At 39.5% G+C, this 23,666-nt stretch overlaps 1 protein-coding gene across 1 annotated transcript in view; it reads left to right on the plus strand.

Annotated features, from left to right (window-relative positions):
* MTF1 (metal regulatory transcription factor 1) overlaps positions 1–23,666 on the plus strand; it is a 210,048-nt gene that overhangs the window by 93,694 nt on the left and 92,688 nt on the right. Inside the window, exons 3-5 of the mRNA XM_085647879.1 lie at positions 15,780–15,911; positions 17,354–17,427; positions 19,123–19,256. Of these exons, the coding sequence (XP_085504005.1) occupies positions 15,780–15,911; positions 17,354–17,427; positions 19,123–19,256 (340 nt within the window). The remainder of the gene's footprint in view (positions 1–15,779; positions 15,912–17,353; positions 17,428–19,122; positions 19,257–23,666) is intronic.

Below are 23,666 nucleotides of genomic sequence, written 5' to 3' on the forward strand. Positions count from 1 at the left end.
AGCGGAGGCCACTCTTATTCATGGAAAATCAAAGAAGTTTAAAGGTCAGCCTTTTACAATTACCGGATTAGGTGGAAAGGAAACTCCCGCAGTTCAAACTTTACCTGAAATGAGAATAGGTAGAATTCCTAGAAAAGAATACTCTGTATTAGTGGTGCCACTCTTAGAATTCATAATTGGAATTGATATTTTGAAAGGAATGACTTTGCACTTAGATGATGGATGTTACCAATTTGGAACTAAACATTATATATCGTCCAGGCCTGTACGGGTTGGTCGTTTAAGAATGCCCCCCATAAAAGTTCCCCAGGCGACAAAAGTGGTTCGTCAGCAGCAGTATCGTATTCCAGGTGGTCATGAAGAGATTAGTACCACTATTCAGGAGTTGGTGGATGCAGGAGTTATAACCCCAGTTACTTCTGCTTGGAATAATCCTGTTTGGCCTGTACGTAAGAGTGATAATTCTTGGCGCATGACTGTTGATTATCGAGAATTGAATAGACACACACCCTCTTTGACTGTTGCAGTACCGGATGTTATTACCCTAATTGAAAGAATCCAAAAACATCCAGGTACATGGTATGCGTCCATTGATATTGCTAATGCTTTCTTTTCGATTCCGATTGCCCCTGAGTGTCAGGAACAATTCAGTTTTACGTGGAACGGGCGTCCGATGACGTTTAGAAGTCTTCCTCAGGGCTATGTGCATAGTCCTACGATATGTCACCGGCTGGTGGCAGAGCATTTGGCTGAGGTACCGGTTCATCCGCAAATTCAGATATGTCACTATATTGATGATATTTTGATCCAAGGTGAAACACAAGAGGAAGTTCAGACTCAATTGGATAGAGTCATTGAGTGCTTGCGTGAGAAAGGTTGGGAAATCAACCCGGATAAATTACAAGGTCCGTCCCAGGCTGTGAAATTTTTGGGTATTAATTGGCATGAAGGGCACCGAGAAGTGATCCCTCAGGTTAAACAGAAAATTCTTGATTTTGCAGTTCCGAGGAATAGGAAAGAAGCCCAAAGCTTCATTGGCTTGTTTGGTTTTTGGCGCCAGCATATTCCTCATTTAAGTCAAATATTGGCCCCTTTGTACCAGGTCACTCGTAAAAAGAATGCATTTGAATGGGGTAAACCACAGCAAGATGCGTTCAGTCTGGCAAAAGAAGCAATTCAGCATGCTCTGGATTTATGGCCTGTATGTGATGGTGATGTGGATTTGAATGTGTCTGTACAAGGCCTTTATGCGAATTGGAGTTTGTGGCAGAAACAAGGCAAGAGTAGAGTACCGTTGGGTTTCTGGACTAAAAAGTTACCTGATGCTGGTGAGCGTTATACACCTTTTGAGAAACAGTTACTTGCATGTTATTGGGCTCTGGTGGATACCGAGCAATTGACTTTGGGACATGATATAGTTTTGCGACCTGAAATTCCTATCATGCAGTGGGTTATGAGTTCGCCGAAAACTCACCGAATTGGACACGCTCAAGAGGCGAGTGTGATTAAATGGAAATGGTATATACAAGACAGGGCACGTGTGGGACAAAAAGGAGTTGCATCTTTGCATGAGCAGGTGGCGCGGGCGCCATCGACTGAGACTGAGAGTGAATGTTCCGTACCTTTAGTACAGGAGTCTCCTGTTAAGTGGGGTAAACCTTTTGATGATTTGTCCGCAGAGGACAGAAACCATGTCTGGTTTACGGATGGTTCAGCAAGGTTCATAGGGACGAAACGGCATTGGAAGGCAGTGTCCTATAATCCGATCACACAAAAATTGCTGAGTACAACTGGTGAGGGTAAGAGCAGTCAATTTGCTGAACTCTATGCTGTTTATCAAGTTCTGAAACAAGAGTTACCTGGCACATGTCATATTTTTACCGATTCTTGGTCTACTGCCAATGGACTGGCAGTTTGGTTACCGACTTGGCATTCCCATAGTTGGAAAATCCATTCAAAAGAACTGTGGGGAAAAGAATTATGGCAGGAGATTTGGGAAATGCTCCCACAGAGTACTGTTACAATCTTCCATGTGGATGCTCATACCCCGATAGACTCTCTTGACAAATTCTTTCATAATATTGCAGATGAGAAATCTAAAATTGCTGAGGCAGTGGTGGACACGCAAGATTCTGATATTGCGGGATTGGCGAAATGGGCCCACCAGAAAGCAGGACACTTTGGAGAGAAAGCCACTAGCAGGTGGGCTGCTGATCGAGGAATTTATATTCCCCTAGATTTAATCAAAAATGTTATTCTACATTGTCCCATTTGTCAGCATATCAGGCAGCGCAAAGTGCCCCAAATTGTTAAAGGTCATTTACATCGCGGGAAATTGCCCGCTCAAATTTGGCAGATTGATTACATTGGTCCACTTCCTATGAGTAGGAATTGTCAATATGTTTGCACCATTGTTGATACATACAGTGGCCTGTTGGTGGCCCTTCCCTGTAAGCAAGCTACCCAATTGAATACTATTAAAACATTGGAATTGATTATGATGTATTATGGTGTGCCATTCCAAATTCAATCTGATAATGCATCCCATTTTCGTGGAAGATTGGTACAGGAATTCTGTGTGGAAAACAATATTGAATGGGTGTTTCATATACCATATTATCCACAGGCCTCGGGTCTTGTGGAGAGGTTGAATGGCCTGCTAAAAGACCAATTGTGTAAATTAACAGATGACAAGTATAAGAATTGGCGAGACTTTTTGCCTCAAGCGCTATTGATTTTGAATAACCGTCCTTTTCTAAATGCTGAATCCCCACTTATGCGTTTGTTTCCTCCGAATGTTGATGCTAAGCCCAATGAAATCAGAGAGACCGTGATGTACTGGGAGATTACTCCCGGAGCTTTGGCTCCATGTAGAGCGACCCCAGGATCGGCAGGTTTAGACCTGCATGCCATGGATGACACCGTTATAAAAAGTAAGGATCGAGTCATCATTGAAACTGGTGTTGGTGTTCATATACCAACTGGAAATTTCGGATTAATCGCCCCTAGATCGGGGCTGGCTGTAAAAGGCATTCAGGTGCTTGGAGGAATCATTGATAGTGATTATCAGGGAGAGATTAAGGTGCTCCTGCTGAATAGCAGTGAGGTTGACTTACTGATACATCAAACTGACCGAGTGGCTCAATTGCTAATAATGCCTGTCTTCAGTGGTGAGATGACAAAAGGCACTGCCCCAACGTTGCTAACTGTACGAGGCCAGAAAGGTTTTGGCTCCACAGATAATCCTGGGGCCAGAGTTTGGGTGCAGTCGCCTAAGAATCCCCCTGAACAAGCAGAAGTGATTGCAACCAGTCAAGACAACACCATTTTAGTTATGAGACCAGGGAAAGATAGCTGGGAAGCAGTCCCGGCTGACAAATGTTACTTACGAGAATGAATAATGCCTGTATTTGATTCTCTTTCAGATCATTCTTTGGACTGTTGCTGCAGGATGTGTCGGCGTTGGACTCCTTTTGGGCTGGTACGACGAGAGAGGAGGGATCCCATCAACCCGGGCTGAGTTGAGAACCCGAGTGTCGCGTTCCTTCGCTGCGTGGGATTCGTCGTCGAACTTTTGGATTACATTGGCCAAGCAAGTGACTAAAGCCCCTCATTTCTGCTTGACACCGATGAGATCGGTGACGGACATTCTGGCAACTTGTTTAGTTGCTGTCCCTGCTTCATTGGAGACTTTGACTCATATTTTTAATATATCAAATGCTCGCCCCAATGTTCTTCTGGGCGATTTCGCTGCCCATGAGTATTGCCCCTTGTGTACTGTACTGTCAGACCCGATACCACCCATCCAGTCCCAAATAGTTACCTATAATATCACACAGGGTGATTTATGTTTTTTCCTTACTTGTGATCCTAGGGTGATTTCTGAATGTATGCGTTTAAGATTGAAAGGTGCCACTTCATTCACCGCTCATGAACGAACTTTGTGCCTTCAGAGGACACCGAAAACATGTACTTCTGTTCAGAATAACATGACTTGCAAGAGTATGGTAGTTACCCCCAGTCACTATCGCACAATGTTACTGCCTGCCGGATGGCTTTTCTCATGTGGTAATACTTCCTGGCCATATATACCCGCAAATATTTCTGGAGGCCCTTGTGCCATTACTAGACTGAGCTTGCTCATGTTTTCATCACATCCGAATGCCAACTCTCGTGTGATTCGAGATACAGTGAGGTTACAGGAGGATTGTGACTCATCTTTGCATTTATATTCCAAGTCTGAATACCTTAGCCTGGCTATTTCAATTGTTGGTGTTCCTGCTTTGGCAGTTTATAATGCCAAATCTATTGGGAAAATGGCCTGCTGGATGGTAAAATCCATCAATCATACTTCTACAGTCCTGTCTGACATGCTATTAGACGCCCAGGGTGAACGAAGGGCTATCTTGCAAAATCGAGCGGCCATTGATTATCTTTTGCTTAAACATGGACACGATTGTTCTGATTTTGAGGGTCTTTGTTGTTTTAACTTGTCGGATCATACAAAATCCATTCAAGCTCACATTGATAAACTACATGACTTGACAGAAAAAGTTAGAAAACACATTGACCAGGGCTGGTTTGACTGGCTCTTTAATTGGTTACCTAATTTGCATATGTTACGTCAGATATTAGGAGGTATTCTGATTACTATCGGCATTTTGATTTCTATCTGTTGCTTTATTCAGTGTATTCCTTCACTACTTCAATTCTGCACACCTGGTACTAGACATAGATCAGTTAGTCTTGTTTCATATTATTCTTCCTCAGATATTAGTTCTGTTTAATGAATGTATAATAGACTGAAGTCAAGGGTGAAATGTTCTGCTCGATTTTCCCGGCCTTCTTGTGAGGAACAATAATGTAATGTGACTTCAGTCTCTTATCATTCAAGTCTAAGGGTTAGAGTAGTGAATGGAGCCTATTTACTAGGCACTTCGACATGATTCTGTGCTCTTCCCCATAGATCAGGGCTTGCACACATAGCCTAGGGGATAGATTCGTTAGTATTAGGGATAACCTGTCCTGTAGTGAGGGTATTTCACGGAGCTGTGCTGAATTCAGGCCTGGTAGGCCTCAAACTGGAGAGACTCCATCTTTTTTCTGCTCCGGCAGCTTGGGATGCTTCTAGGTCAAACGTAATGTTTTAGTTATGAGGTGTTATTCGCTTGGAGAGAACCGGTTCAGGCCGGCCCTTATCGAAGGATCGTATTTTTCTTCATGCCGAAGACACTACATCAGGCCGGCCGGCTGGGAACGTGTCCTTGGTACGGGGAGGTACAAGAATTTGGTGGGCGGCAGGTTACGGGCCGGAATTTTCCATGAGGAAACGCACCTCTATATTAGTGAAAGTCTGAGGCAGTTACATGTTCAGTCCGTAGGCGGCATCTAGCCGTTAGCAGTAAAGCTACTACTTATTCCAGGGAAGACAGACGCCATCTTGAAGGCGGAGAAGAACCGAGAGACAGATGCTTTCCTAGCAGAATAGCCAGAGAGGAGAGAGTAGCCGATAAGGAAGAGGTCCCAGTGACTCGGAGAAGGGTGATTCCAGGCGAGCCGAGACACAGACGAGAAGGGAACCTAGATGACCACTGAGTGCAGGCTACATACTACTAAGGTGATGTCGACCCTTTCTTATTAGAGTGTACAACTTAATCTTTCACTTTTCTTTGCAGGTTATGTGTTATATCGTAATGTTATGTGATTGTGTATGTAATGAGTAATAAAGTATCCAGTTTGTAGTGAACCAACATGTGCTGCGTGTTCTTGTATAAGAGGGTAGCCTATTCTTCTAGTCAGCTGCGGCTACATGAACAGATGTTAACCCTGATCAGGTAAGTGGTAACTGAATAAGGGAAAGAGGAGCCCCTCGAACCTGAGAACAGGCTATGCTCGAACTGGCAATCCTTGTGTGATCTGATGAATAGTGAGACTGATTCCCTTTTTGTATGTTATGGTGATCATAGGATGAACGGTCGTATGAGACTGCCGTCTAGGTAGAGAGGTCTGGATTCGTATAGGATCGCGAGGCCGCCACTTGTGATACTGTCGTATGGGCAGAGAGGTCTGGGTTCGTATGGGACCGCGAGGCCGCCACTTGTGATACTGTCGTATGGGCAGAGAGGTCTGGATCCGTATGGGATCGCGAGGCCGCCAATTGTGCTGAGACTGCCGTCTGGGTAGAGAGGTCTGGATTCGTAGGGGATCGCGAGGCCGCCACTTGTGATACTGTCGTATGGGCAGAGAGGTCTGGATCCGTATGGGATCGCGAGGCCGCCGATTATAAGAGGTCTTGGTATGTATAGTAGGAATTCCCTGTCCTTAGGTGATAGATATATGTGGTTGCACTATTGTAAATAGGTTCTAGGGAGGGGGTAACGTTCTGGCTGGGTTAGTGAGGCTCTGATGAGCGGGTTCTATCTGATCCGAAAACCCAAGCAGAACAGCATAGCAACGTATTCACGCAACAGGAGTTTAGGAAGTATTGCTCTAGTGCTAATATGGAGCTACTTGTTTTTAAACGTGGTTTTGCTCTCACAAATGATAAGGCACGCATTTTGAACTGAAATACTTGCTTTCTAGTGTTGCGTGCCCTTGCCCAACCTCCTCCCGATTCACAGCTTCACCCGTCCCTTACCTCCTCCCTAATCACTGCTTAAACCGAAACCAGAAAACCTGGATGCATTCTGGCTGTTTTGCTCAAATTGTGTTATCGGGCAAATAATTTATTTCACTAAAACACTTTTTGTCTTCATTATCACGTTTAAAAGCACTTCCAGCTATGTGAGTTCAAGCTACCAATTGTACAAAAATAACACTTTAAATAAGTACTTCTCAATGTAGTGCTATAATTCGCCTATTAGTGTAAAAGCTTCCACGTTAAAGAACAGTAGATGTTATAGCCCATAGGCTAATGTGCTGCATGGCTAAATACTTATAAGGTCCCAAAAGCGAGACCTATTGGCTATGCCAATGCTTGTTAAACATTTGTATGCAGAATTGTATTTTGTGAATTGTTAAGCAGTTATCTCAGTTAAAATCTATCCGAATACAGTCTTAAAGTCAGGTGGATAAGAAACAAGCTGTGTACTTTTAGTTACCAACAGAACCTGCCCTAACCTTAAATCATACCTTGACTGGGATTCAGTGGGATTTGGGAAGTCTCCTCAAACCAGAGGATACTCCCCCCCCCCCCCCCCCAATTAAAGAGTTCAGAGGAGTTCTCCCCTACACCCACAGGCATCTAATAATAGTAAAGCTCACAGATTGCAGGTTTTAGTTTCAGTTCCGCAACTGTCCTTTTTAAAATACAATTGTTTCTGAAACTGTACAAGTCCCACAATATAAACATAAAAAAAGTTTCATGCAGAGTAGATTAAGAAATTCCAGTCCCATTTTAGTACTGTCTTAATTCAATAGGCAAAATATTTAGAGAAAAATAATAGTGGATGGTTAGGGACAGCCAGGTATGAAATGCCTACCTACACCTTAACACTGTTAGAGTAAAAGCACTAAACAATCCAAGAAAGAAAGAAAATAACATTAAGTATTTATCACACATCATATAAAATTATGCTGGTTCATCATAGGTACATCATTTATCACGCATAGTTACACACACACTGCTTAGATCAATCATTGCAAAATAATAGACAATGCTGGTTACCACCATAAATAGCAAATTCCCAATAGCTCAATCTGTAACATAGAGTGGACATGAGGTTAAATAAGGTAGTCAGAGACATTTCTGTAAACGTGAAAATTGTGTTTGCCTTTCTTGCAATAATATCATGAAAAATCACTGCAATTCATTCTTGGTTGTGAAACAAATAAACTGAATGGTATGAAATCTCAGAGAGGATTATTTTGTTAATAACGTCATAAAAAATGTCTGTTATCATGGGGCAGTTATGACAATCGAAACAAAGCCACCCTTGTTTAAGAGGTCTATCTGGAGGGCCAAGGATGAGAGGCAATGATAATAAAGCGCCAGTCAACTGGAGGTCTTAACCGAATCCAACGCCTACCGTAGCAGAGACAAAAAATGTGTGAATGGTATAGGTTCTTTAAATAAATATTTATTGAGGACTTCAAGGAAAGAAATGGAATGCTTCCTTTACAGCTGCTCGGTGATGGCTGAGTCACAGTGGATGTCTAATAATTGGGTCATTACTTCACCAAATCAAAATACCAAAATTCATTTGGCAGCAACCTGGCCTTGCTTGTGTTAGGCTACTGTCTCTCTGTTCTCTGACCTTGACAAGGCATGTCATAGTACACTTGTCTGTGGATGAAATGTATAGGCAAAACACAATATGTATTGTGGCTCCACTTAGTGGATGGATGTGGTGCTTAGACTTCTAAACTGGTAGGTAACCTATTACAGCTCAAAAATAAAAAGTATAAAATGAATGTTTTGCAGCATGAGGTTGGAAGGGATAAATCCAGAGCACATTTGTGAACTACATCTCAAAGTGTTAATATTGCAGATTGGGGCCAAATGTAAATTATTTGGTTCAACCTTTCTATTACCCACGCTAGTCTTCTTCAGGATAACTTACCTCAGGTGATGGATCTTTGTCACCGTATTTTGATCCAGGAGCTAATTCATCATCACAAGTCAATTTACAATTTCAATTCTAAGTTCATTCAATCATGAGAGTTTGAATTCTTTTTAAAAAACAAAAAACAGTTTTATTTCTCATTAAGAGATTAGTACGTTTCTTTTCATTCTTTTTATTCAAGTTAGTCAATAAATCTTCAGTAAGTTTACAGAAATCTCATTAAAAAAATATATTGTTAGAACAAATCATCAAATAATACATCAAGCGCGTTCCATAAAGGAAGAAAACCCTAGTCTATGGAACAGGCCCAGAATTTTAATTTAATAGAACTCATGCCCAAAAACATCCTGACTTCTTTCTAAATTCATCTGAAGAATTGCTTCACCTCTGTCTGGTGACACTTTCCTAGCTCCTTTCTCAATTATGTGTCCCAGATATTGAACTTCCTTTTCAACAGTACTTCAGTTTACCTGGTGTCAATTTATGTCAATTCGCAGCCCAATGATTCAACAATGCAATGGCTTCTTGTTTACAAGCTTCTCGTGTCTCTGATGCCACTAGCAGCTCATCAATGTACTGCACAAGTACTGATCTGTAGGGCATTTGTAATGACTTCTTTTTCAAAATCTGATTGAAAATAGATTGGCTTTCTGTATACCCATGTGGGACTCTGCGCTATGCCAAAACTCTCTGCTACAATACAAAGGACAAAATAAACTTGCTGTCTTTATGCATTGCCACTGAGAAGAAAGCCTGACAAAGGTTAATGACAGTAAACCAATCTGCACTACATGGAATTTGGAATAATATTGGGGCAGTATTCGTTAGCACGGGAGAACTGGGGACAACTATTACTTTAACCTTCATAAGGTCTTGCACTATTCTAAATTTGCCATTGGGTTTCTGTAAACCCATCATTGGAGAATTACATGGACTCCCAATCAACTCCTTCAAAATCCCTTTCTGTATCACGTCTTCTATTACGGGTGTTATTCCTGCAATTGTTTCTGGAGTCCGATAGCATGGTGATATTCTTGGGTATACTGCATTTGCCTTTAAGGTAATTCGGACTGGTTCTACTCCTTTAATCAGTACAATGTCCTTCCCTGTGGGATCGCATACTTCTGTGTTCACAGTTTCCCTCAAGGCAGCAGATAATGTTTCAGTTGTCATTGATGGAAAGAATCCTGCAGCTGTCTTTTGATGAACCATTTAAAACTCTACATCTTCATCATGCATTTGGAATTCTACACCATCCAGCGTGCAATATATTGTGCAATTTACCTTGTACAATAAATCGCACTCATACCGATTTACTGGGCTTGTGTCACAAACAACAGATTGGTGATTTTCTTCAAATTAGCCTATTATTACAGGAACTTTGTCTGAAACTTGATTGGTAATCTGTTTATTTGAAACTTCTACAACTTGCACCTTCTATCCCAAGAAGGGTAGGTCTGGGACTTCCACAGTTCTAACAGTGGATAACACCAGTATTAATGAGAAATGATACAAGGTGGCCATTCACCTCACCTTCTAAGAATGGACCACTCTGGTCTACCTCTACCAAGGATGCAATCTTCCTCCCCCTCAGGGACCGTCATTGAGAAGTGTTGGAACCTTAATCATCATTATCAAAAACAGGGAATTGCTGGCATGTATTCTGATTTGTGTTTGGAAATTGCTTGAATGAATTATGATTTGTGTTTTAGAAAAGGGTTGGTATTTGCTTTTGGCATCTGGTTCAAATTAAATCTTGGATTTCCCATATTCTGTGTGACCATTTGAGATTGTGGGACTTGCATCATTGGAACTTGTTTTTGCATTGGCACCTGCATCTGTTGTACTGGCATGTTTTGCCTCTGCACTCCCTTCTGCATTTGTACATTTCTATTTGCATTATTAGGATTATAACTACACTCCCTCTTCCAATGCCCAATCCTGTGACAAATGTGACAAAGGGTCATTTTCTTTAATGCTGCAAACTCCATTCCTGAACCTGGATCTGCTGGAACATCCCTGCCTCTACCCCGTGGAACACCAAAACCACCTGGATAACCCTCAAAACAGCATTTATTTCTCTTTAATCTTTTTTTGTTTCATTTCTTGTTCATCACTGCAGTACTTTGCATACCTCACGATTTACTGCCAGCAAGTTAAGCTTTGTATTATATGTGAACTGATCTCAATCCCTTAACAAACTGAAATACAAAAACACCCATATCCTTTTCATCAGGGTGTTCTTTTCAACTGTGCTGCTGAAACACCCGTAACAACCACTCATAGAACTCATTAACTTATTCTATTGGGTGTTGTGTTGTTCGATTTATTTTCCACCAATCAAGATCTTTCGGAGGCACTCTACCTTTCAGGAAAGTAATCACTGCTTCATATTTCTCCATGGCTACAGGAGATGGTGCATTAGTGCTGGCCACTTTTGCTGTCTCTTCCCGTGACCATTGTACAGCAGTCTTACACTCAACCCACAACTCACTAGGCACCACAATATCAAAAAACATATATTTAAATCATTCCATAGCATCCTTGAAATTTTCACAAATCTATCAACTTGTGTGTACCACTGCACAGCTTTGTCTCTTAATTTTGAAAGCTGCAAGATCTCTTCTACTCCAAGGTACATGGACATACTCTCCTCTCGCTATTTCTCTCAGTGGATAAGCTGAAGCTCCTTCCACATTCTGTTCATTCTTTCTCCCTACTCACTCAGATTCTTTCTTTAACTGTTCATGTCTCTTGCCCATTTGTTCTCAAATCTTTCAATTTCGCTTCATTTATGAATAAATTTGATCAATTCTGTAATGTGCAACCGCATTCCTGAAGAACGTATTGTTTCAATTGTCTCATCATCTAATTGGACCCTGTAACTTTTCTGCAAAGGATAACTTTTAGTAAAGTCAACCTCATATTTTTGAGCCAATTTGGTACATTTATCATGTGTATTTGCTGCTTGTTTTGTTATTTTTTTACACAGGTAAATCAATTACTTCTCTTGATATTGGCTCAAATGTTCAAATTCTAGGCGTCCCTTAATTATTTCTTCCAGTTCAACCTTTAATTTGGAAATTATCTTTGGTTTCTCTTTTCAAGGTTCTGGGCTAGCTTGTTGCACTGTGCTCTCCGTCTTTGTAGTCCCTGCAGCTTTTTCAAACCATGGTGTAAAAATTCCATCTTCAAACAAATTTGTTCCCCCCTGGATGATGGATGTTGTTAAAACAATACTTCCCCATCTCTCAATGCTTGGACCGTCTGGGGTGATCTCCATACAACAATCTGTGAATTCTGAGACATCGGAATAAATCTTGTTGTAGGTAAAGCTCCTGGAGCTTCTGGAGTCCTTTTAATGTTTATTGAGGTGTTTGCAATTGGGCTAGGCACTGTCTGTACACTCACTGTTTGCGGCGCTTGCACTGGACCATGCATGACAGATACATTTATCGTAGGTGAAGTAGCAGCCTGCGGCTGAGCAACACCTCATGTGACAATCTGGGGTATTTGAAGGAGTCTCTCAACATGTACTCTACTGGTTTCTACAGGGGCAGTGGCTATTGTGCTGCTCATATTGGTACTATTATCTTTACTGTCAGTTGGTGTTGCATAAGGCATGGGACTTGCAGCTAAAACTTCTTCTAAAATATATTCTCTGAGTACATATCTGACTCATTTTCAGTTTCTTTTTCCTCCTCTTGGGTCTTTTATCCTTCCCTTTATATGGTATTTTTGTGGATGTAGCGGGAACAAATCTAGTCCTTTCCACAATGGCTTTCCTTCATCTCTGCTGTCCTTCGTCCCATTGAGCAACTGCATAATTACGCACTGCTCTATTTGGCCTTTTCTGGTATTTCTACTTTTCTTTTTCTCATGCAACTTTCTCCCACAGATTCAAAACTTCATATTGTGTGGGTCTAGGGGGTGGTTTAATTTCGTACAATATTGCCTTAAGTTTCTCAATACTTAAAGTCACAAAAAGTACCATACTTGGCAAATCTTAATGAACCTTCGTGAATCTCCGTGATCTTGCACCACTGACGAAGCCTTAAACATGTATATCATCTCAAATCAGTTATCTTGTCATTTGCAGGCATGCCCTCTGTAGGTGCCTCTTCATCCTCCCGTACTGGAAATGTAACATCTCCCTTCATAAAACTTTTGAAGTCTTTAAATCATTTCATGAGTTTTAGCAAATCGTAAAGAAAACAATTTCAGTTAAATATTTTGATTCTGTTCCGTAAACGTCAGATTTCTTTTTCTCCAATCCTGGCACAGTTGCTATTTTATTGAAATCCTGTTAACAATTCCCAATGTGATATTCACACAACCACTGAGCTATCACAGTACAGCACCTTTTTTTTTGAGAGGCATATTTTTATTGATTTTGTACTGTATGACACATCGATGAGGCGCATCAGCCATTAATACAGTGGTACTAGTTCTTGTATTTCTTACACAAACGATTACAGCGGTATCATTATAACCGTTTACCAACACGTACAAGTGACAGCCCTTTTTGGGTATTAACTTTTCAGGATCGACCAATCGCTTTCGCTGTAACAATTACATATTGTCCAATAAATCCAATGCAAAGCATAACATTTCTTAACTACCCACCCCCCACCAACTAGTCTGGCACACCCACTGTGCACCACCTTGACGTTACCAATCAATCACAGTGCAAAAGCACACCAAAAAAACAATCCCAGCGCGAAACACTGACGTATGATCTCACTCTGTGCAGCAGCTCTCTCCTTTACAATTTCTTGTGTACTTGCACAAACCAACAAAAACCTTTCAAATTATTGTTTGCTCTTCTAAACAAAATTATAGTAATTCAGCAACGAAAGGAATTTCACTTTCGAAAGTGAAATCTCGACCAGTGTAAAATCACCCTAATTTGCGCAATCAAATTCTGCTACCATCAATCAATATTAGACAACCACAATTATTTATTAGTATTTCTATCTCAATTGTGTAAGTGATTGTACCTCACACGCTACACCATAAAACCTGCAAACAAGAGATACCATTAGACGATGGCTTACTCAAGCGTCTTCTACACTTGTCTCAATATCCCGGGACCTTAAACTATGACGAGTCTGGAACTCTTTAACCTCTTTCCATAGAAAAAATAAACATCTCCATTTCTCAAATCATTCACCCTCAACTTGATATTAAACCAGTAAACACAATTTCAATAGACGATGCATTATCCTATTAATACTCACACCTCCAAAACAGCAACTGCCTTCGATCGCGCCTTGTCAGTGCTTCAAACTCTGAGCATTGGATTTCAGGATTCAGGTATTTTATTCTAACTTGGGTAAAAAATGTATAGCTCCTTGATTGAGGTGTAAAATGTCCTCCGCTACCAGAAAACTAATAAAACGGATTGGGGCCAAATTTAAATAATATGGTTCAGCCTTTCTATTACCATCATTTATATGGTCAAACCCCGTTCCCACCTTTTGATCAAGGAGCTAATTCATCATCACAAGTCAATTTACAATTTCGGTTCTAAGCTCAGTCAATGATGAGAGTTTAAATTAGTTTTAAAAGTTTTATTTCTCATTAAGAGGTCAGTAAGTTACTTTTTATTCAAATTAGTCAATAAATCTTCAGTATGTTTACAGAAATCTCATTAAGAAAATATGTTTAGAACAAATAACAAATAATACATCCAACGCCTTCCATAAAGGGTGAAAACCCTATTCTAAAGAACAGGACCAGAATTTTCAAATAGTAGAAGTCATGGAAAGTTCAAGTTCAAAGGAAAAGAGTGAGATCAAGAGAGCTACAGCTCCAAGCCTTAATAACTAGCAGAACTTTCCATAAAGAGTAGTTCATGAAACTCAGTGGAGTCTCAGTAAATCAAAAACAGCAGTGGCACTAGGAACACGCACCAGTATAAAATACATGAAAATATGTTGCAGTCATTGTAGAAGGCTTCTTCCTTCTGGACCATTCATGTGACAGCACTTGTCTATGACTAGGATCAGCTCTTCCTTTCCCACGAAATAACATGCAGCTTGCTAAGGCGAATCTTAAAGTTAGCTGCAGATATCTTCCGTAGTTAAGTTCTGTAAACATAAGCCTCAGTTCCCTTTGGCATCGAAGTGTGTCACATTAAGGTCAAATTTCAAAATTGCACAGTGAGCACATTTCAGGTATGTTGAGTTCACTTCTAGTTAAAGAAAACCTATTTTTGAGCATGTCTGTGGTCTATACTAATAGCTATGACTCCCTTTTGCAGTTTGCACATGTCATATGCGGGTAATTTCAGCTTCAAATTTCATGCTAGTCATTACTCCTATAACTGTTATTCTAAATAAGTCACAATTTTAATCATTTACCTTAATAAGTGTCACATTCTTGTAGGAAAGTCAAGCAGTTTTATCCATATCGGGGTGCTCATTAACTGTACTCGCGCCACTATTTGCTCTTATTGACCAAATGCCACTAAACACACCTATTCCGAAATGGGCTGTTGCAAACTGACATCAATTCAGTGTTGATTATAAGTTTAGAGTTGTTGCATTCACTCCTATGACTTAGCTTCTTCGAACTGCAGGACAGCATGTCATTTTAGCAGGCATGCTCGTATATTTTCCATGAAATATATGTGGTAGGAAACAGAGCTGTTTATTGAAAACTCAGATTTAATGAGCTGTAAGAGGCTGACTGTGCATTTTAATTATTTTGCAAAGAGGGGTGGTGAGGTTAGGTCTTGATGGTGATTAGACAAAGTTACCACCAAGAAATTCTTGTTTGAGCAGATGGGCAATCCTCTTTTTGGCTTCATTTTGTGTCCCCTCCCCTGCAACCCTATCTTGTCACATTTCAGCAACTTCCTTATGTCAACTTATACATACATTGTTTTCATACCAAAAAGACGTGGAATGTTGTATTCATAAATGTTACATCAGATTTTATTGAGACTTACCACTTCTCTTTCTCTGACAGCTTAGTTGCCTTATGTATGCTTCTCCTTTCAAGCAGTGCATACTGGTTGCTATGCTGATTTAAAACGTACTTTTAAAAAAAAGAAAAATTCTCCTATACTGTCAACCATAATTCAGTAAGCACCCATTTTGCGGTAGCTATTGGTGGTTTAGTGTTTACCATTTAGAGCCGATGATATCTTTTTCAGTGCAATATATTAACTGTGAGAGGTGTAAGTAATTACTGTGCAATGTTTTTCAGATTGAAAGCGCATCAGAGGCTTCACACGGGGAAGACATTCAACTGTGAATCTGAAGGTTGCAGCAAATACTTTACCACCCTCAGTGATTTGAGAAAGCATGTCCGCACACATACTGGAGAAAAACCATTTAGGTAACATTTTGTAGTGTTTAAGTGGTAGATATCATTTATTCTACTACCATGCACCCTTTCATATTTTAAAAATGATTTAATGTACAAATGATGAAATTGCAGCTAACCTTTTGTTATTTACAAACAAATTGCTGAATCTTTGAACTATGGCGAGGGTGATAACAAACCTACATTTATCTATAGTTCTGCTATTTTCATCAGATTCATTTGTTTTAAAAAAACACTGCCATTGGGAAGAGCTCAGAGCAGTTCATAAAAATGTTATTCATGTCTATGACTCCATTACAGTTACATTTTATCTTTTGGCACTTTTGCATTAAAAGGATTTCTAAAGTTGCAGACCTATGGTTACCTTCGGGGCAGAATAACTGCACATGTTCCAGAAGGATGTGGGATATGAAAACTTTACATATGAATTTATGGGTTAACTTAGCTGGAGAACTACTGATGCTTGCAAAGTATTGTTTTTTTGATCATTTATAGATTTTATGAGTTGAATGTTGTACACAATAGCAGCTATTGAAAGGGAAATAGGACAATGACATGAGAGTTTACCCAGCTATGTTTACTATGACAGATTGACCAATGTGAACATCAGCTTTGGAGTACATTTCGAAGCAATACTTCCCGCAAAAGTCATGAACTAGCCTCCACCTTACACATATTACCCAAATTAATGCAATTGCATCTTCCTCTCTAGTACAGGGAGTCCTCTGATGTACATTGATCCAGAACTTGTCTATCTGAAGTAATATCTTGCGTTGAACTAGCTTTTCTGTGATGATGATATATAAATGACTGAATTCTCTCCGTTAGCTGTGAAAGTTGATTTAGTTCATAAATTGAGACATCTGTATTGGCTCTTCCGGCCTACTATTAACACCACATTATAATTTCTGGCAAGAAAAATCAATGTCATATTATAGTGTGGGCAAGTTATTCCTTATTCAAATCCCTCACTAGAAAGCAATTTAAAGTTTATCTGAAATTAAGACGTATGACTTTAAAATTATCGACAGCATTGTTAAAAAGAATAGGTGAATGTTATCTAAATGGATATTTGAGCTTGGACTGTTATATGGAGACAACAGATGTTTTGTCAGGAGAGTCTCATTTTCTTACTACAGCTACGATTTAAGTCCGATTAAAAATGCATTTCAAAGTTTAATTTTAGGTATATTACATTGTGTGTCCTTAGACATTTTCAGTGGATGCACCTCGCCAGTAAACACCTTTGAGAATAGACTACGGCAGTAACATCTGAGATCTCTGCATATGTGAAAATAATGGACTTGAGTACTCCATGCTCAAAAGTTACATCTCAGATTCATCACACCAGACCTTGCTTGATTTTAACCTTTTTTATTTTAGAATATAATATGGTTATACTGTTTCAGTTGTCAACATTATATTTCTTTAACGTTTTCTATAATGTCTTGCAGGTGTGATCATGGTGGTTGTGGAAGGGCCTTTGCTGCAAGTCACCACCTCAAAACACATGTTCGAACACATACTGGTAAGCTTTCTTCTATTTGATTTTGTAATGAAGAGAGGTGAGTTGGTGAGAGATTTATAACCTTGGAAGTGTGCATGTTTATCAAATGGCACAATAAAAAATGAATGCATTTTCCTTTGCTGGTTCATGTGTGGCATGTCAGGGAAGCATCTACTATCATGAGCCAAGGAGTTGCTTTCTATGCTCATATAATATTTGTGTCATTGAACAACTCTTTGTATTACAGATATAATCAAATTCAGACATTAACACAAAATATCTTATTGTGTATCCAGTTCTTGCTGTGTTGTTGTCCAATGACTATTTATAATACATACTTTGATTTGAATTTTCACTTAAAGAATCTCATTTAAAATTAATTAAACATTTTAACAGATGAAGCAGTAACATTTACTACCTTTTTAGTGAAAGTAGAGTGATAAAATATCCTCATAGCAGAACTAAAGGAAAGACCCAATATCATGCAGGGTTTAGAGAATTATACAAATCAAATAGGGTGTACCCTGACTAATATCATCACAAGGGCTAGGGTAACCAGCAAAATATTAAACTCAACAAAAATGCCCCTTGTAAGTCAAATAAATCTCGTAATGATTTCAACCATTACTTAACATCTTGCCCTACTAATTACATAAAGGAGTGACAAATAGAATATTTAAATTATATCATTACTTTAATTTATATCTGAGAAAAAAACAATTATCATACAGATACCCTAGATGTAGCCCCTTAGGGTGGAATGATCGAACCCCATCACACCTTCCTTCTAAAAAACGTGAACACACAACGTGTAGACAAAATGAAAAACCCTACAACAAAGGAAGCAAGCTCAAGGGCCAAGGGATCAAATGCAAAGGAAGTGGTGCCCTCTTAGTTGTTTCAAAGTGAGCATTCTGAATCTTCCTTCATACCAGTTCAATGCTGCACTATAGAGCTCTCCTTCTGTCGACATTTCAGCCCCATTTCTGACCGTTTTGAGACCATCCTCAGGACAGGTCCAATAATTATATGGTACTAAAATGAAATACACGTACACAAATTAATCTACGCTCTACATAGTCTCCTATTCCAAAAACAGTGCATCAATAATGCTGTAGGTAAACAGCCTCTTCTAACGCATTTTAATTTGATACATCACAATCCTCAAATATTTCACTAATGAAAGCCTGCTATATCATAGAGGGCATTCCTCACCTCTTTGTCCTTATTTAGAGAATGTCAGATTTTCTTGAAAGTCGTCTTTTGGTATTTACTTCTATGTCTGCACAATTTGGCATTTCAGCAGTTCTTTAGCTGTACCCATTTCTGTTCAAATTTTGTCAGCGCAGTTGTATTAAGCATTAGCTTTACACATGAGTGAATTATAAGCTCTGTTTTGTACTCTTCTTCTTTGTGCGCCGTTCTTTACTACAGATTCCAGGATTGTATTTCGATTCAAGTCGTTTCTGACCTTTTCATATTTTGTAGGAATGTGATTGGTCTAGGTGGAACCAGCTAATAAAACCTCCTTTGCTTACAGCTTTGGTTTTAGTTGACGCTTCCTTATATTCCTGTATCCAGTTAACAGCAAAAGAGAGTGTTCTGGGTCTTATTGCACTTACTATTTATGTTGGCTGATTTCTGTTTTGTCTGTGATCACTTTTTTTTGTGCTGTACAGTTATGCCCTGAAAGAAATAATGTGCATGTTATTTCAGGTGAAAAGCCCTTCTTCTGCCCCAGCGATGGCTGTGAAAAGACTTTCAGTACTCAGTATAGTCTAAAGAGTCACCTGAAGGGTCACGACAAGGATGTTTCCAATGGTGGTGTTTTGAATCACGCCGTATGCGAGGTCAGACACACTCATGCTTTTTTTCTGTTTCACTTTAGTTTTCTTTCAATAGCAAATCTTGTTTTTGCAAGCAGTTTATTCACTTGTATCATTGCAATTCAAAGAAGAATGTGGCTGTTAAATACAAGAAGTAAAGGCTAAATTCTGAGTTCTTTTTAATGTAATTGTGTTTATTTGGTCAATAAGAACAATTCATAAAGGAAAAGTTATATGTCTTTGTCCCTACTCGCACCATTATGAAGGATGATTCAAAAAGCTTCTCATATTGTGATTCTTCACACGTCATGGCAACTTCCATAAAAAGGCTTACTTAATGAATTGGTGACCCCGCATACACTTAACAGCCACTGCCTTCTAAATTGTTAACAAACAATAAAATCTTGAAATATTTATGACTAAGTCAAAATACACTACATCATATGTTTACTTCTTCAATCCACTGTCCTCGTTACACACAGACAGCAGCCATATGTGTGATTTGAAGCACTGCCCTCTGTACTTCACATTAGCATTTTCCTCCATCATATTAGACTTCTGAATGATGACTAAGCTCGTAGCGCCGCATGGCTGTCAATGAGATCCTATTGGGTAAATGTGTTAGATACCTTGTGCATCTATTTTACTCCCTATAATGTGTATCAGTTTGTGTAAATCTGTCTCTAAGGCAGATTGCCTTTTTACAGCATAATAGTTACGTTTGTGTACACTAAAATGCAGTTAACAAATTAATTCATCAAATCCTGCAAAATACTATCTTACATGTTCAAAAAGAATTAGAAATAATGACAATACCATGCATGTACAGAGTAAACATTTTGTGATCTTTCATTCCCCCACAAAAATAATAATAGTTGGCTACCCTTTTGCAGGAAACGTTTTATATACAGAAAGTAAGCATGCTGTCCTCTTGTTCTTGTGTATTATTCTCGCCTCTGTGGCAGATAGCTGTGCTTATTAAGTGCACGTCAGCCTCTTCTAGCAGAGCCTTTCACAGCTTGTCAGCTAACACATTTACCTTTTATGCCTGCATCTCTCTTTATTGTTAAGCAGGTTAACACTTTCTTTACTTTCAAAGACTTTAAAGAAAGCATGCTTTCTGCTGCCAGTAACTATGCCTCCTATATTGCTACTCCTCGGAAGTTCTCTGACACCTTTTAAAATGTACTAAAACCTGTTATTATCCTAATGTCTCCATCAGGTAAAGACAACGTCTTTACAATGCAAGTTTTTACAGCAAATTGTTTTACAAGTATGTCTTTATCATGGATGCTTTTACAACGTAAAGGCATACTCGTAGTAAAATGTTTTATATGTAAATGTAATTGTGTGTGTGTGTATGTGTGCGTGTGTGTGTGTGTGTATGGGTGTATATATGTATATATATGTGTATATATATATTACCTACTGGCGGTCGCCAGTAGGTAGTTATAGTTAGGACCCTCTTACCATAGGAAATCCGCAACATTCTATTTTGAATAACTTTGGCGCCGGTCGACGAATCCTCGCGAAATGTTTCAAAATAGGTGGGGCGCTACGCTCCGCTCCTACCCTGAAAGTCTCGGGGGGATTCGTCAAGTGGGGGCTGAGATAAAAGGGGGGTCCCAAAACGCGTTTTTCCCATGCATTTTTCCATAGGACCTTTAGACACAGCTACAGCCCGAACGGCTGAACAGAATTACTTGAAATTTGGCAGAGAGGTAGTCCTCGGGTCAAGGAAGTGCCTTTTGTAGGTTTGGTGTAAATCTGTTCAGTAGATTCTGAGAAAATAGCCTTTAAATCAATATATATATCTGAGCCAGCTTACGGTGCGCTTACCGTACGCGTACGGTGGCGTGCGCGAGCGCGATTCTGATTGGCTGTTAGATCTTAGTAAACATTCGAATCGGTCGAAACCAGGAAGCGGCGGCCGCCATTTTGTGTATTTCACTCAGAAAAAAAAGCGTGATAACTTGAAAAGGGGGCAAGGAAGAGAGTTACAGACCCCCTAACATTTGTAAGGGGGTCAAAGAAGGACAGAAAAGTACAAAAAAAACATTTATTGATTTTAAAAAAAAATCGCGGGGTACGCGTACGGTAAGCTCACCGTACGCGTACGGTAAAAAAAAAAAGAAAAAAAGAAATGAAATGCAGATTTAAGTGTTTAGATATTAGGGGGCTCTAAAAAGAGCCGTTGTGTTTATTAAGTGTTTTTTTAGTGGTACCTACAAGTAAGTACCGATGCAGAGTCTAAGGTTCAAGACTCTGTTCCCTTCATCAGTGAAGTGTACACCATCTCCTCTATAAATGTCTTGCATGTCGTAACGCAAGTTGTTGTGGTAAATGGAACCCATACCATAGTCACGGAGGAAAGCAGAAACAGATTTGTTGACGTGCTTTCTTGCTTTGTCAATCTGTGGACAAAAATGATTGGACCAGTTCCATTTTTGCCTTTGGCATATGTTAGAATACACAAAGGCAGTTTTAGGGAAAAGTAAAAACAGTTGTGCAAAGGTCTCCTTCATAAGCATTTCCAGACCTACCCCAGTCAAAGTGCCTAGGTCATTGCCACCACAGTGCACTATTATGAGGTCAGGGTGTTGGATTTGCATGAAGGATTTCACCAATGGCATCAATTGGTGCCACTTTAACCCTCTCTGACCAATCCATTTAATGTCTACATTTGGCAAAGCAAGGTCTTTCACCATATCTGTTTTCTCTGCATACTTTTCACTCCAGAAGACATAGCTGTGCCCTACAATCCACACTGTGAACATCTTAAAAGGAGAACTGGATGCACTCAGGAGGTGTAATTCAGTAGAATGGTAAAAAGAAATGAAAGACAGTTTGGAAATGGAGGCATACATTTTTTTTTTATAAAAAAAAGAACTGATTGGCTGTTTCATACCATTCTAGAATAAAAACTAGGCTGTATGTGTAAATTTATAGAAGCATGTTTTGTATTGGTACAGAAAAATGTGTTACCAAAGAACAGTACTATGGATTTGCTGTTAGGTTTGAAAAGTCAAGCACTCCTGCTCTTTGGAAATGAAACATTGTGTGGCGAACTTCTGACCTAACTTCACACAGCAGTGTTCCATGAGCTGTTGCTATGGTAGCAGGCAGAAGTCAAGTTGGGGGAAGGGTACTAGGCAGAAGTCAAGTTGGGGGAAGGGTACTTTTGGAAAAGGGTTGGTTTTCAACCAATAGAAATGTGTGATTACATTTGAAAAAAAGGGGGAAGCACTGAGATTTGAAACTTACATGTATATGTGTGGAAAAAGAGAGGGAAAGTTTGCCATTATCCGGTTCTGCTGAGAGGAGAGAGGTGTAAAGAACAGAGATCCTGGCTCTGATAATCTGTTGTTTGAGTGCCACATTTCTTTCACAACTAACTAATTTTAAAGGTGAGTTTAGAGTTTGAGAGGGGATGTATATGGTAAATTAAGAAATGAATAATAGAATTGGAATTCCTTTTGTTGAAGTTGTGTTTATTATTTTCTGTTTTGGGAGAAATTTAAATGTGAGGAACATGTAAAATAATATGGACTATGTTTTCACGATAAATTAAGGTGTACTGGTAAAAATAAGGAATACTTTAAGGGTTTGAGGTTGCACTCAGTAATGCAAATACATTCAGCATCAGTAAGGCTGGTTGCCCTTGCTGGAGTGTAGTGAGTCACCCAGGTTACACATGTTGCTGGTCTCAGAAAGCTGTTTGGTATTGCTCTGGTGATTTTACATTTGCATTAGATGGAAAGGGGAAGGTATTTTTTTATGCAGAAGCAGACTCTTAGCACACAGCCAGCTGCTTATCCTGTGGAATCATGGATAGTATTCACAACCGAGTGGGGTTTGAGGTTTCAGTTAGTAATGCAAATACATTCAGCATCACTAAGGCTGGTTGCCCTTGCTGGAGTGTAGTCAGTCATCCAGGTTACACATGGTGCTGGTCTCAAAAAGCAGTTTGGACATGTGCTGTTTTCAGAATCTGAAAAGTGGATTCATAATGTGTCAGTCTGTAAAAGTACTTATCACTTGCCAAAAAAAAGAGTAGTAAGTGTGCTTTCAAATTGGCAAAGAAATTTCGTTTTGTGACTAATATGAAAACATGACTCTGTGTGCAAATAGGAATTACAGGCAGAGATTTATTGCGTATTGCTCTGGTGATTTTACATTTGCATTAGATGTAAAGGGGGAGCCATTTTTTTGTGCAGAAGCAGACTCTTAGCACACAGCCAGCTGCTTATCCTCTGGAATCATGGATAGTATTCACAACCGAGTGGGGTTTGAGGTTTCAGTCAGTAATGCAAATACATTCAGCATCACTAAGGCTGGTTGCCCTTGCTGGAGTGTAGTCAGTTACACATGGTGCTGGTCTCAAAAAGCAGTTTGGACATGTGCTTTTATCAGAATCTGAAAAGTGGATTCATA

Source organism: Triturus cristatus, chromosome 3_2, assembly GCF_964204655.1.
Source record: "Triturus cristatus chromosome 3_2, aTriCri1.1, whole genome shotgun sequence".
Taxonomy (NCBI): Eukaryota; Metazoa; Chordata; class Amphibia; order Caudata; family Salamandridae; genus Triturus; species Triturus cristatus.